We start from the raw sequence: 15650 nt of genomic DNA, 5'->3' as shown, positions 1-15650 counted from the left end.
AAGTTGCCTTGGAATCCATTCATACAAAATCGTATCCGTAAAATCTACAGAAAACTAGCTCTGTAAAATCCTGCCACAAAGCCTTAATTTCTTAAGCAAATGGGCGTTTTGCTGATCCATCTTCCCAGAAGCTATAACCCAAAATTATTCTTGGCCCACTACCAATCAAAATGCTGCAGTCATATAGTGCAATCAGTTTACCCATGGAAATAAATCACTCAGAGAGCACAGTGAGACTTATTCCCAAGAAGAAGCAAATTGAATCAAAGCTTCAGGATATGATAACAGTTGCACTTTCCTGTAACTCTTGTTCATCGACACCTTCTGTGCAGACTAGCCGAGGACATTTTCTTCCTAATTTAAAGACTACAGAGGGGGCACCCCATCCTTATCGGAAAAGCCACAATGGCGGAATTCCCCGCACAACACATCACATGCTCCGACGTCAGGCACCCCTTTCCCTCAGTTCCCACTAAGCCACCGTGAGCCCCTTTTCATGGCACAATAGGCCCTGTGAGAGCTCACGGCGGGGCAGGAGGGAGGGAATGTGTCTCTCTGGCGTTTTTAAGCTAGAAAGAAAACGTCCACAGCCAACCTGCACAGGGGCAGTCCCAATGTGGGGCTGCATGAGCAGACGGAAGATGAACCTCAGTATTCCTGCCGAATTCCAAGAGGAACTAATGCAAACAAAGTGTGTTTAAAGGATACAATCCTATACACTCTTACTTGGAAGTAAGTCTCACTGAATTCAGAAGGAGTTATTTTCAGGTACACCTGTCGAGAACCAGGCAGTAATACTGAAATTCCATCTTGGGACCCAACAATGTAACGACCTGAGGAACCCCTTCAAGAAAAATTCATACATTTCTAAAAAAACATATTCTGAATAAATCTCTCTAAGTCTTGTTCGCCCATAACAGAAATATCAAGGGTACGCCTGAGCCGAGGTAGGTCGCTGTCTGTGAGAGGGACTTTTCTGTGGTACCACTGAGTCTTTGAAAAACATTTCTCCAGCTGTCTGCCTGGCAACCTGAACGTTTCAATTATAGGCACCAGACCAAGACATTCCTGGTCTTTGGTTCATTTTCTTCCATAGCAGTGAACACTTCTTTGGAACGAGAGAAACACAGCGCTGGATACAGCTCTGCTTCTTCCAAGAGTCTTTCATTTTTGCTGGCTGAGGAGACTTCTCAGTGGGAAGGGCTATTCTGATACCTCCTGTCAAGAAGTGCCAGTGGAGGCAAACTCCACATCTAGAAGCATACTTTAAAGTGCATCTAGCTGAACAGACATTTAGTCCAGATGTTCATAAGCTTTATCAGAGAAGAGCACATCAACACACCAACCTCTCAGTAGGGATGGGACCACTTGCCACCCTGCTAAAAGCATGCTTCTTTACTGTACCTAAATGCCATGCCTAGAATGGAAAATAGGGGAAAGCAGGGCTTAGTTTCCCTCACAATCCCAACTGTGGCACAGACTGGCCTCATTAAAACGTCACGCCTAAAAGTGACAGCAGGAACACTTACCAAACTGCCAGTGAGCCTTCCGTTTGCCTTAGAAGACGTTCCCACAGATCTGAAAGTTAATTCTGACCTATTTAAAGGTATCTGTTATCTCATGTTTGCATGACAAACATATTCATGCAATTTCAAAATGCAAGGATGACTGGCACGATACTCCTCCTGCCACCAACTCCCACCCCCAAGCAATTAATTCTCCAAGCTTTCTTGCAAAAATCCCAAGGAGGATGACTTCAAAAGAGCACCGTGAAAAGCCATCAGAATAGAGATGAGATATACTAGGAAGGACTCGATTTTACAGAACCTTTCCAGGTCAAGATGTGGGATTTAATTAAGGGTTCCAAATGAATCAAAGCTATAGACACGGAGCGAAAATGAAGAGTTGACTAAGACCTTATCGGGGCTTTTAAAGACATAAACTACCAAACAGGGTTCACGCTTCCAACGGCAACAAGGTTGGTGCATGCTTTTCTAGCAACCCCCCTAGCAGAGGAGTCCCCAAACTTTTTCAGCCCGTGGGCACATTTGGAATCCTGACACAGCATGGTGGGCGCAGCAACAAAATGGCTGCTGAAGGAGGCGGAGCCAGCATCAAAATGGCTGCCACAGATTAACTTCAGTATCACACTGCAGATCCTTGTGCTGTGGTGGCAGCTGCTGTCGAAGCAACGTTTTAAAATATCTTCACAGCCAATCAAATCCCCAATGGTCAATCATAAGCCTTGTTGGGCAAAAGCCATACCTGGCCCCGCCCACTTCCTAAACATGCTTGGCAGGCAGGCACCAGAAAAGGCCTTAGCAGATAAAGGGACCCACTGGGATCCAGTGTGCAGACCTGGACTTCAGAGAAAGTGGTGTAGGGGTTAGAGTGTTAGACCGGGGAAGTAAAGGTAAAGGTTTCCCTTGCTTGAAAGCCAGTCGAATCCGACTCTAGGGATGCAGTGCTCATCTCCGTTTCCAAGCCGAAGAGCCAGCGCTGTCTGAAGACATTTCCATGGTCATGTGGCCGGCATGACTAAACACCGAGGCGCATGGAACGCTGTTACCTTCCCACCGAAGCGGTATCTATTTATCTACTCACAATTTCTTGCTTTCAAACTGCTAGGTTGGCAGAAGCTGGGACCAGAGACGGGAGCTCACTCCATCATGCGGCACTCGGGTCTCGAACTGCTGAACTACTGACCTTCTGGTCTGCAGTTCAGCATCTTAACCACGTGAGCCACCACAGACCGAGGAAACCTCGGTTCAAATCCCTGCTCTGCCACGGAGCTCAGTGGGTGACTTTGGTGCAGTCACCTTCCAAGCCTAATCTACCTCTCTTATTGTGAAGACAGAAATGGGGGAAGGAAGAACCACACAGGTCCCTTATGCACTCTCAGTCTCCTCATCCATACAATGGGAACAGTGTAAATCTCATAGGACTCATGTGACGATATAGCACATTGTAAAACACCCTGAAAATTAAAAGTACTACATAATAAATACAAGTCATAATGAATTTGCTATAAAGAACTAATCAATGATCACAAACCACAAACAGTTCCATAGAGAAAGGGGAGAATTTTCTGTCTTCCTCCTAATTGTTTTGTTTAGGCGGGGAGATCTGTTTTGCTGTTGGGTGGCATTCTGAGAAACAGACCTCCCTGCGCCACCTCCTACTTCTCTGCTCTCACAGGGAAGGTGCACTCCACTCCTGTAACCTGAACTCACTCTTGACAATGGAATGTCAACCCAAAATGGGCCTTCCTCCCAGGATGAATCGAATGCAGATGGCAGACAAACCGAACAAAAGACGGAAGGACAAAACGATGAAGGCATCATCCAGTGGAAGTTTTCACAGCAAGGTGACACGGAGCAGGCTGAGGACAACATGCTAGGACTTGTTTATGTCTCCTCACCAAAGGTAGTACAAAACGTAGTTGCCATAACTACCTAGGAGGGCCAGAAAGCAAATGCAGATGGCGAACATGGAGCTGAAGCTCAGCCCAGCATCCTTGGTGAAGATCGCCAGCGTGATTTCACAGTTGCGGCCGGCGTAGCCATCGGGGCAGTGGCACCGGAACTTGCTTGCGGACTGGGAGACGCACGTGCCAAAATTGCAGGGTCTCTGAGCACACGCGGTGTAAATGCAGTGCCGGCCTGTGGCATTCTCCACCAACATGTGTCCTGGAGGGCAACTGAAAAACACAAATGCAAATAAAGAAATCAAGGTCTGAACCACCACACCGTCAGACCATTCAAAAATTTGGGAGTGTCATAATCCCAAATGACTTTCATATCCTCGTTTCGCTACAGAAAGAACCCATTCTGGCACAGTGCCATTTTCTCAAAGATAAGCAGCCTGAGGTCAGACTAGATTGCTGGGAAAGATCTCGTTCACAGCACTGTCATTCATCAATGATGGGCACACAGCCAACAAAAGAGTGTCCTGTGGCACCCGTTCAAGACTTAAGAACTTGTTGTGGAACAAGAGGTCACAAGCAAGCCTACTTCATCAGATATTTTAAGTGGACAATGGAAACGTTGGCTACACACAAAGGTGAGAGGAGGAAAGGAATACGTGAACACACATGGGACTGCCTTATACGGAATCCGACCCTTGGCCCACCGAAGTCAGTATTGTCTCTCCATGGTCTCAGGAAAAGGTCTTTCACATGACCCTACTGCCAGATCTTTTAACTGAGATACCAGAGATTGCACCTGGTACCTTCTGCATGCCAGAGCAGATGCTCTACCACTGAGCTGCAGCCCCACAGAAAAACGGGCTGATTCCACACAAGGTTTTTTCCCCCCATGTGGTCATGTTGCTCTAGTTACACTTGGCAACGGGGTTTCCACACAGCGCAAGCAATCCCATTTTTCACCCTCATGAGCTGTGCTTTCCCTTTCGCACCAGATGAGGACTGCATGCCTCCCATCGTCACGCCACTATCAGGATCCCCTACCCACTTTTTAATAGAGATGCTCAGGAATAAACAGATTCGAGCCCAGTAGCACCATCAACAAAGGAAACTTTGACTCTCAAAAGTTTATACCCCAAAAATCTTGCTGGTCTCTAAGGTTGCTAATGGACTGGAATCCAGCTGTTCTACTGCAGACTAACACGGCTACCCTCCGAAACTAACCTCAGGAATAATACGGTAAAGGTAAAGGTTCCCGTGCTCGAAAGCCAGTCGAATCTGACTCTAGGGTTGCGGTGCTCATCTCCGTTTCAAAGCCGAAGAGCCAGCGCTGTCTGAAGACGTTTCCGTGGTCATGTGGCCGGCATGACTAAACACCAAGGCGCACAGAACGCTGTTACCTTCCCACCGAAGTGGTACCTATTTATCTACTTGCAATTTCTTGCTTTCGAACTGCTAGGTTGGCAGGAGCTGGAACTAGAGATGGGAGCTCACTCCGTCATGCGGCACACTCGGGTCTCGAACTGCTGAACTACGGACCTTCCACAGCCTGCAGTTCAGCGTCTTTTTAATTTTTTAAAAAAACATACATTTGCAAAGCACAGCTCCAGAATAACACAATACTCGAAACCTTTGGTAATGCTAATTGCTGGAAGGTACCAGGTGTCCTCTGTAGTCATCTACACTGAAAAGACTAATTAGACCCTTGATGCTTAGGGGAAGGGAACGGAGCAGTTCGAGAACTTTTCAAATGCTCATCCTTTGCCACTCATTTTGTCGTTTTGTCCCAATGTAGGAACAGTGGCACAACTTTGTTCTGACCCCCACCCCCACCCCGTCTGTTTTGTCGGTGCCAGCAAGGTCACCAAAGTAGTTCACTGTGAAAAGGCAGAGGGAGGGGAAGAGGAGGTGGGGTTGTTTCATTAAAACAGAAGGCATATCTTCTCTTCCAGACACATGAAAAAGATTGTCCCAACGAGGAAATATGAGTCAAACTGGGTTGGCCAATCCTGGGATTGCCATTTTAAACACTTGACAAAAACAACAACACTAAAATGTCATTTAGCACAACTGTATTAGAAAGCAACAAAATCACCACTGCCTGGTACCTAGAGGGCATTAAGGTCAGTGTCATGCAAATGTTTTGGGAAGGGTGTTCCATAAACAAGCTTATCTCCCAAAGAAAAGGCCCTTCGAGCAATGCCTCCCTTGTAAGAGGAGAGAGGTGAAGAGGAAGAGTTTGCCTTGGTTGACAGAAGGGAGAGCCGGCCAGTCCAATGCTTGTCTTCCCTGGGGTGGGGCAGAGGGAAATCCATGCAGGGGCTGGCATCTGTCGCACCACTCCTGTTTTGAACACTGGCAAGGGAGACACTCACCTGCCCTCAGTTTACCTACTCTATTCCACCTACTCTACTCCAAAAATGGTACAGAGGAAATCCACTGGTTTCAGATTACTGTATTTATTTTACTTATTTATACTCCGCCTTTCTCCCTTGGACTCAACACAGATCACACAGAGTGAGTCAATACAATCAGCAGGGTGAGACGTCCAATGAACAAGGCAACAGGAATGAGGGTTGCAAAATCGACAAGAAGTCTAAAACCAGAACTGAAGCAAAGCAGGAGGAGGAGATTGGATTTATACCCTGCCCTTCACTACCCGAAGGAGTCTCAGAGCGGCTTACAATCTCCTTCCCCTTCCCCTCCCCACAACAGACACCCTGTGAGGTGGGTGGGGCTGAGAGAGCTCTTTTGAGAACTGCCCTTGAGAGAGCAGCTCTGAAAGAACTTGTAAATGACCCAAGGTCACACCAGCAGCTGCATGTGGAGGAATGGGGAATCACACTCTTAACCACTACACCAGACTGTAAATATCAACATCAGTGTAACTCTACTGCCTGTGTAGAAAAGCCCTCTTGAATAATTCAGTTTTCTATAGTTTGCAGAAAGCCAGGACAGCGGGAGCCTTCCTGACCTCTGGCAGGCCATTCCATAAGGTGGGGGCCACCACGGAGAAGGCGTGTATATAGGTAGTTGTTGATTTTGCCCATTTGCAGGTTGGCACCTCCAGAAAGCCCTGCTTAGGTAAGCGAAGCTGTTGTGGCAGGGCACAGGGGAGAGGCAGTCTCGCACGTGTGAGGGTTCAAGGCCATGGAGGGCTTTTGTATGTGATAGCTGTACCTTGAATTGAGCCCAGTAACTGACGGGCATCCAGTGAAGGGCCCGCAGGATGGCCAGGAGCAGTGTGAGAGAAAAGTTGCCTGAATGGTACACAGTACAGCTTAAGGTGAGCATCCCGAGGGAGAAGACTTACCTGCACTCATACATCATCCACAAGTCAATACATATAAACTGCTGGCTGCAGGGATTGCTCTTGCAAGCATCTGAAAGGCAGTCTTTTTCCACTCCTTGGGCACTCAATACCAGCTCCTTAGGGTAAGCGTCTAGCAGCAGCTCATAGTTATTGAATCTGACATCCTTCATGCATCCTGAAGCAGAACACAAAAAAGAGGCTCGATCGTGAAAGTTCTATATCCAGAATTATTTTTGAAATGGATGCCGCAGTTCTGTAAGGCTGAGCACGGGTTACTTTTCTCAAGGGATGCAGGCCAGGGAATGTCAGACCCAGGTCAAAACTAGTTCCTTGCACGAGCACCAGCACGTGCACACACACGCACACAATGTGAGGTTTTTTTAAAAAAACAAACAATTTATTAGGATATAATATTAAGTCACATACATATTATATTCATGGTGGTTATACATCCTTTCTTCTATTTCTACCCCCCTCCCTTGGCTTCCCACAGTGCTCCAACCTCCTGCCCATTCCTTAAAGTTTCTTCTATTTTCCCTTATCTTTTAATCATAATCTACCGGTAACATTTCCTTCACCTATTGTTTTCTTATAGATAACTTTCTTCTAATAACATACATTTTTCAATAATTGACAAAGCAAATTAGATTGTCCTTTACATCCCAATATTTCTCTAGGTAATCTTTGAGATCTTTCCAGTCAGCATAAAAGTCTTCTGCTTCAAGATTCTTAAATTTCCTTGTCATTTTATCCATTTCAACCATAAACAGTAATTTCCTTATCCAATCCCCGATTTCCGGAATTCTGTCTTGTTTCCAACATTGAGCATAAGTCATTCTGGCCGTTGTAATCATATACCACATCAAAGTCCTTTTCCCCACACACAATGTGAGGGTTTTGATTAAGCTCTGGGAAAAATGGATTTCAAGACAATCTGAATCTGAACTTCTTTACAGACAAGTAATTTTTGCCACAAATTCAGTAAAGCGGGGATTTCTGATGCTCGTCAAGTATTCTTAGAAAATGGGCAGAGCCAAATGGCGTTCTTGCCCTACAAGGTTTCTGATTGGCCATTGGAGATTTGATTGGGTATGCAAATCTTTGAAAACACTGCTTTGACAGCAGCTGCCACTACAGCACACAAGGATCTTCACTGTGTGACTGAAGGTCTACATCCTGCGGCAGCCATTTTGTCACAGCAAATTTGTGGCTGTGCCTGCCACACTATGTCATAATTCCCAGTGTGTCAGAATTCCCAAGGTGCCTGCAGAGTCAAAAAGGTTGGGGAGCCCCACAGTAGAGACTGTGCATCAGCACGAAGACACACTTTTAAGAGCAGCTGCAGCAGGATCTTCAACCATTAGATGAGCAATGCAATGGAACTTGTTATCACGGATACGTACACCAACAAGTCTCTCCTCCCACGCTAACAGCTCTCTTTTAAGCAGCTCACATGATTTCCAAAAAATGTCCTTCACCTTACACCTCCCTCCAAAAAAAATGACAAATATTTTACAAAACAATCCTAACAGCGTGCCAGGAATTTGCTGGGATATGTTGACATCATGAGTACTAACCAATACATAGCCCCCACCACCAGATTTTTCTTGTCACTCCCAAAACCTGCAGAATAATTTTTTTCCCTAGCATTCTTCCAGGTGAGGGGAAAAAAATAACATTGGTTAACCGAGAAAAAGGAGACACTACCAAATTACCACCACCACTCTTAAAATGCCACGTCCGTCTTCCCGTGCAGTTTACAAAATGACAGAACTGCCTAAGATTTGTAAAGGAAAACTTAGAATAACCAAAAGCAGGGACATGGGGAGATCTATCACTAGGATGTCTTTTCGGTGTTGCTATTTTTCATTTTAAAAAACTGGCAACCCCATAGCTGTGTGAAAACAGCACAGCAAGAGTAGTGGATACAACATGCTGACACACAAGACATTTTCCCTCAACTACTGCCTCACTGTGCCTTTAAAAACTTAACGTATGAAGGAAGCAAAACAGTGCAACAGAACCCAGAGACAGTAAAATGGACTGTACTACTTCTGGTTGTGAATTTCTGCTTTTAACATTCCTCTGCATAAAACAGTCCATGCGATCTTCTTTGATCGCTGTGCTGGTTTCTCTATTTTGAGGGAGTTTTAAACACAAATGAGTATTCCAAAGCGTGATCCTCCACCCGTAATCCGAAATGGTTCAGTCCATTCAGCCACCTCAGCACCCCAACTTTCCCATTCCCCTGCATGTGTGAACCAGGTACCCGGAAGGACATTTATTAGAAAAGTAACCTCTTTTTTTTTTTTACCTTGGAAGCTGTGGTTCTGGCTGACAGGATACGTATTGCCAACCACCAAGCTGCTAGGGTCAACGCTGATCTCTTTGTAAATGCCTTCTGCCTTCAGGATTTCTCTCTTCCCGCCTCCTCCATCCAGGCGAAGAATGAACTCATTTTCATTTCTCTCCAGGGAGACATGATGCCACTCACCGTTATCAAGTCGGTAGGAAGGCAGGCTAACGGCAACCACGCCATCTCCCAGGTTATAAGATACCGTTAACAATCCCTGGACCACCTGGAAGAAACCCAGGAATCTGGGTTAATCGTTTTGTATGACCCACAATAGTCTGGCCAAGGCCAAAGAGGAAAGAGAGGGCAGGGTAACGATTCGACATTAGACCATGACCTCTGAACTGCCCATGTATGCAGACAAGAGAATCAGACTTCAGATGGCTAGAGAAATGTGACAACCTTACCACAGAAACGCTCATTACATTAATAGGAATTGACCAGGGGGTGACCAGTGGTTCACTTATTTAGCATATTTATACACCACCACTGGGTCTAAGGAGCTGCGGTGGCTCAAGTGGTTAAGACGCTGAACTGCAGGCTGTGGAAGGTCGGTAGTTCAGGAGTTCGAGACCCGGGTGCCGCATGACGGAGTTGAGCTCCCGTGTCTAGTTCCAGCTCCTGCCAACCTAGCAGTTCGAAAGCAAGAAATTGCAAGTAGATAAACAGGTACCACTTCGGTGGGAAAAAAACAGCGTTCTGTGCGCCTTGGTGTTTAGTCATGCCGGCCACATGACCACGGAAACGTCTTCGGACAGCGCTGGCTCTTCGGCTTTGAAACGGAGATGAGCACCGCAACCCTAGAGTCGGATTCGACTGTCTTTCGAGCAAGGGAACCTTTACCTTTTTACTGGGTCTAAATGGCCCTCTGGGCAGTTTAACAACAAAAATAGTAAAGGTCTCATGAAGGCATACAGAATGTCCAGAAATCGAAAGCATTAACAGAGGACACTGGACATGGCCCGGCAGTGGCAATTACTAACGGATGTCAGTGAATGCAATCAGATGCTCTGTAAACTGTCCAGTTTAAAAATGCGTGACCTCCGTGTCCTGCCCAGGCCACCTGGACGGTCCCTAAGCTGAATATACAGACATTGACCAACCACTTGCTGACACATGAAGCTGCAGTCTCCTGAGTCAGACAATCGGTCTATCCAGGTCAGTATTGTCCACTCTGGCTGACAGAGGCTCTCCGGGGTCTCAGTCTTCCACATCATTTGCTACCTGATTCTATTAACTGGAGATGCCAGGGACTGAACCGGGGACCTTCTGCGTGCAAAGCAGATGCTCTGCCCTCTGAGCCACACTCTTCGTCATATCACCTTCACCACATCATTTGCAGATTATGTACATCAACCAGGTGATGTGCAAAAAATTTTTGTTCATGCTTTTATACGCCTCCTCCAAAACCATCACAAGTGTTTATGGAAAATGTTCACTCAATCCACATCAGGCATCGCAAATGCATTCACGTGTGCTTCATGAGCAAGCAAGAGAAATATTTTGATGAGACGGTTTTAGCATGGTGTTGGACAAGGATCTGGGCGACCCAGATTCGAGTCCCCACTCTGCCATAAAAGCTTCCTGGGTGATCTTGGGCCTGTCTCAGCCTAGCCTACCACACCGAGTTGTTTTGAGGATAAAATGCAGGAGGGAAGAACAATGTCGTAAGTTACTGTGAGTCCCCCATTAGGGAGAAAATCAGGTTATAATAAACAAAGAATCAAACTATCTATTAAGTGGATAACAACTTCCCTCCCTCCCACCTGGCGATCAAGTTCCACCTTACACTGATCTGTCTTTGCACGACGTGCCCTTGCATGTAAGAAATAAAACTGTTTTATTAAAAAAAGAAAGCAGGAGTGTGCAACTATCCCTTAAGTTTGGATAATGAAGACTCTTCACTACTCCCTGGAAATTTCCGTGCACTCTTTTTTGCAGACTGAAATGTGCCAGGATGGGAAGAGGAGGTTGCAGACTGTCATGCTGAAATGTGCCAGGATGGGAAGAGGAGGAAAAGGGAGGAGAGAGAAAGGACAAAGATCTATTCCAAGCAACGAAGACAAATATACCACAGGGAGAGATAGGAGGGCGTCTCGCCAAGGCTCCTCTGCACAAAACGAATTCCGGATTGTCACTGACCATCACTCCTCACTCACCTGCAGGGTGATGTGTTCATCCTTGTTCTGGGAAGACATGCTCATAATGATCCCGTTGGGCTGTCGCATCCTCACCATCGCCTCGGCCAGGGTTTGGCGAGCAGGTATGGCGACAGGAAGCTGGTAACGAATGTAACTGCCCGGCCCAAAGGAATATTCCTCAGCAACTAGGACAATCAGAATAGAAAAGTTCTTTAAAAAAAAATTTTTTTTCTGCAAGGAGAAATAAATATATTGAGGTATATACGCAGGAGACTCCACCAGGACCACAATTTAGCACTCGCTTGTAATCAAGAACTGGTCTGGTTGCCTAGGGTGAGTAAAAACCGTCACTGCCATTGCCAGGCGGCCAGTTACAGCATCTTCACTGCTCTAAGCAAATTCTCAAGAGTGACAGAGAGGGAAAAAAATGTGTAAGTACTGGAGGTGCAGCTGGATTTCTCCACAAATGAGCCTGGAATATGAACATCATTTCACAGTCCTCGTCAAGGATAACAGATTCCTCTCTGGCTCAGATGGTTCCTTTTTGATGCACCTCCGCAACTGGTCTGTGGCTCCATAAAAACATTAGAGAAGCCATGTTGGAGCAGGCCAATGGCACATCCAATCCAACATTCTATATCACACAGTGGCCAAAACCCAGGTGCCACCAGGAAGTCCACCATCAGGTCCCTCCTTCATTTGTCTCTCTTGCTCTCCCCCCACCCCTGTGTCAGTGATTAATTCCCCCCTCTCACATGTGTTGCAGGAGGCAGCAATGGTGTTGGATCAGATAGGAGAAAAGAAACATCTTTTCGCTTCCCTTCCCTATTTCTTCCTCCCCCCCCACCCCACATTCAGACAAATTTGTTCCCAGGAGTCATGTCCTCCGAACTACATTTCCCAAAAAATTCTACTAAATCTCTGAGAGCTGCCACAAGACCCCTGCTTTTATTTACTCAGCTGTACCTGAGCCCAGTTTGAGGCAGGTTTGAGGGACTTGCTCATCTCTATAACACACTGCATTGTATTTCCATAACCTGGTTCCAAAATCTATATTTAGAGTATCTTGGGTCTTCCATAATATTGGATAATGGTGCTCAGATGCACTGCCATACACACATGACCATACATGAAGCTGCCTTATACTGAATCAGGCCTTTGGTCCCTCAAGGTCAGTCCTGTCTACTCAGACTGGCAGCGGCTCTCCAGGGTCTCAGGCAGAGGTCTTTCACATCACCTCCTTCCTGCTCCTTTGACACTGGAGATGTTGGGGATCGAACCTGGGACCAGTGTTCCCTCTAAGCTGAGTTAGTGTAAGGTAGCTCACTGTTTTTTACCCTCCGGCTCACACAATTTTGTCTTCGCTCAGGAAGGATGACTCCAGGGCAAACGAATGTATGCAGTAGCCAAATGGCTGGCTCACAACTTTAATGCCAGTAGCTCACAAAGTAGAATTTATGCTCACAAGACTCCACAGCTTAGAGGGAACATTGCCTGGGACCTTCTGCATGCCAAGCAGATGCCCTACCACTGAGCCACAACTCCTCTCCTCTTGTCTAACCATGATAAAGGAGACTGGGAGAATTAATGTGTGAAAAGGGGAGGGATGGGGAGTTACTTCCTTTCCCCAGATGATCGTTAATGGCCATTCCCTCTGCACTGGCCCAGGGAAAGCTCAAACTAGAGCCATCCGCAGCCGTCCCGATCTGCTTCTGCGTGCTTATGGTCGCTGCTGCCTCCGTGGCCTCTGCCCCCCCCCAAAATTCATTTTCAAGGCTGCACCTGCAAGCTCCGCAAAATGTAACAATGCATCAATGGTCCAACGGTGCACAAGGATGTACTTCACCTTTGTCACACCTGTGGCCATAGTGCCCTGGCAAGCAAAGACAGGTAAACGAGCCCCAGTCGCTGAGGCATCGGCCATGAGCTCCACAGGGAGAGGAGCCCTCCTTCTCACAGCTGCCATCTGTCCAGGCGCAGCCAGGTGAACTATTCAGAGATTCTGCTGGAGATTCAAGGTCATACACCTTCAAAAAAAAAATTCCAGAAGGAAGTATCATAGCTGACAGTAAAAGAGACAAAGAGAACTTTGAAACAGACTCATCATGATTGACTTTTTGGGGAAAGGGAGAGCAATCACCATGGTTTTTTTTTAATTTATATTTAAAAACTTTTTCGCATACACGAATTAAATCTTACGGGATCATCAAGTCAAGAATCTACATTTAGTGACGCATAATAAATAACCAAGAAACAAATACGCAAAATACAAATGGTAAACAGTCAAGCCATGTTTCAAATTCAAATGTGAACTATCATGGAAAAAAGTCATATCCCGATACACTGAGTTGCTAGGTGAGATGTCACGTTCAGCAAAAAAGCTTAATACAGGGAGGCACATCTCTGTAAATAAGAAGCCCCGATCACCATGTATCACTTTCCCTGTAGAAAAAAAAAATAAACAAACCCAGACCCTAAGTGATGCACAGACACGTTCCTGGCCCACACTGTGATGGCTTGTCACTTACCTGAGTATCCAGAATGAGATTGCGAATGCAGCCGGTAAAATGCTTATGCTGCAACTGGGGGTACACGTAGGGAATCGATTCTTTCACACCGCCCAACTGGAGAACCTGGTTCAGGTTCAAGTACCTTCAAAAACACAGAGGTGCTAAATAAGAGATGAATGTTTAGTTAGCGCACCAGTCTACTAAAAACAGCACCAGGAAGGCAGAGCGGCTACCACTGCGGAATCTTCAAAAGCAACTTCAGAGGTGCAGCCATGTCAACGTGCCGCATTAAAAATAAAACAGGAGTCTCAAGCCACCCGAAAGACTATTTATTCCAGCATAAGCTTTTGTGGACTAGAGTCCACTCATAGTATGGACTCCAGTTCACAAAAGCTTATGCCAAAATAATATTCTTGGTAGTCTTTAAGGAGCTATGGGGCCCCTGTGTTATTTTTCCGAAGAAGAAGAGATTGGATTTATATCTGCCCTTCACTTGGAGTCTCAGAGCGGCTTACAAACTCCTTCCCTTCTTTTCCCCACAAGAGACACCCTGTGAGGTAGGTGGGGCTGAGAGAACTCTGAGATGACTGGTCTTGAGGTAACAACTCTGAGAGAACTGTGGCTTGCCCAAGGTAACCCAGCAGCTGCATGTGAATGAGTGGGGAATCAAACCTGGTTCTCCCAGATCAGAGTCCATGCCCCTAACCACTACACCAAATTGGTTCTGCGTAGAGCGAAAAATGGGTCAGATTCTATGACAGCATAACTCCATTATATCAGCAGCATCATTCCAGCACTAGAGTTCAGCACTATGAACTGAGAACCATCACAACTGAGACATCTCAATGTCAATAACCTAATGTGTAGGATGGGCAGGTAGAGGGAGCAGGTGAACATGCACACACCCTAGCTGGTTCTATTCATGCCATCCGTGCAGTTCAACTCTCTGCCTATTTGCTCAGAATCAACAATGTAATCTTCTAAATCCACAGAAGCCACTATGAACAGAGTGGGCTCAGAAAGGTGTCACTGCTTAGGACTGCACTGTGGTCCCATTTTGCCAAATGGAACTCACTCCCAAACAACTGGACACCAGATTGCAGTCGCACAGCTTGATCCTACGCATAGCTAGGCAAAACTAATGCAGTGGTACTGAGCATACAACTTTGCATAAGTTCAGGTTGTTAAACCTATGGAAGTGGAAGAAGTTACCCATCAGTTAGATGAGACGAAATGCTGCCTACATGCACATGCGCATTCCAGTCTCCCTCCCAAATTTGGAAAGTGAATTTAAATCTTACCTATTTGCTTGTGGGACGAACCCCACAACCTCACAGTTTGTTCGGTCTTCTGTCGACAGCCACTCCCCCACACCTTCCACCTCTGACACAATCGCAGCCTTGCACTGGTCCAAAGTGAATCGAACACCCTGGACAAAGGCATGGAAGACCAATGAGTGACAGCGACATGAAGTGCGCCTGTGAGTGCCACACTGTTCAAAGATGAAACTGGGGAATTAGGCATAGCTAGGGGAAATTGGAAAGACTGTTGAAACCAACAATAAGAGGTATGAGCTGAGACAAGCTCTCCAGTGGAACCACCTCACTACTCTCCATATACTGAGACAAACTCTCCAGTGGGGACACCTAGTTACTCACAACTGTGGGCAGTTGTACGCACCTGCTATATGAAACAAGTTCCATTTGGGGTGTGCGCCACTAAGCCACGTTTATTTATTTAAAACACGTTTATGCGGCTTTTCCACAAAACTCAGGGCCCCCAAGGCAGCAATTACAACTACATTTAAAACACATCTATATAAAGCAGTTAAAAGCAACGATTAAACAGAGCACATGGCAATGAAACACACAAACAATTAAACACATGACACAAAACGCATGACAGTTAA

The 15650-nt window shown here is 46.1% G+C and overlaps 1 protein-coding gene across 1 annotated transcript in view; it reads right to left on the bottom strand.

Annotated features, from left to right (window-relative positions):
- The window catches only part of LOC107111658 (neural-cadherin-like), a 99283-nt gene that overhangs the window by 9250 nt on the left and 74383 nt on the right, over window positions 1-15650 (bottom strand). Inside the window, exons 24-30 of the mRNA XM_015412663.1 lie at window positions 15043-15170; window positions 13760-13883; window positions 13078-13258; window positions 11250-11416; window positions 9052-9316; window positions 6738-6912; window positions 3456-3700 (exon numbers count right to left, since the gene is read on the bottom strand). Of these exons, the coding sequence (XP_015268149.1) occupies window positions 3456-3700; window positions 6738-6912; window positions 9052-9316; window positions 11250-11416; window positions 13078-13258; window positions 13760-13883; window positions 15043-15170 (1285 nt within the window). The remainder of the gene's footprint in view (window positions 1-3455; window positions 3701-6737; window positions 6913-9051; window positions 9317-11249; window positions 11417-13077; window positions 13259-13759; window positions 13884-15042; window positions 15171-15650) is intronic.

Source organism: Gekko japonicus, unplaced genomic scaffold (genome assembly GCF_001447785.1).
Source record: "Gekko japonicus isolate JY-2015 unplaced genomic scaffold, Gekko_japonicus_V1.1 scaffold287, whole genome shotgun sequence".
In the NCBI taxonomy this organism is placed as follows: Eukaryota; Metazoa; Chordata; class Lepidosauria; order Squamata; family Gekkonidae; genus Gekko; species Gekko japonicus.
This window is presented reverse-complemented; position numbering and strand designations above follow the sequence as displayed.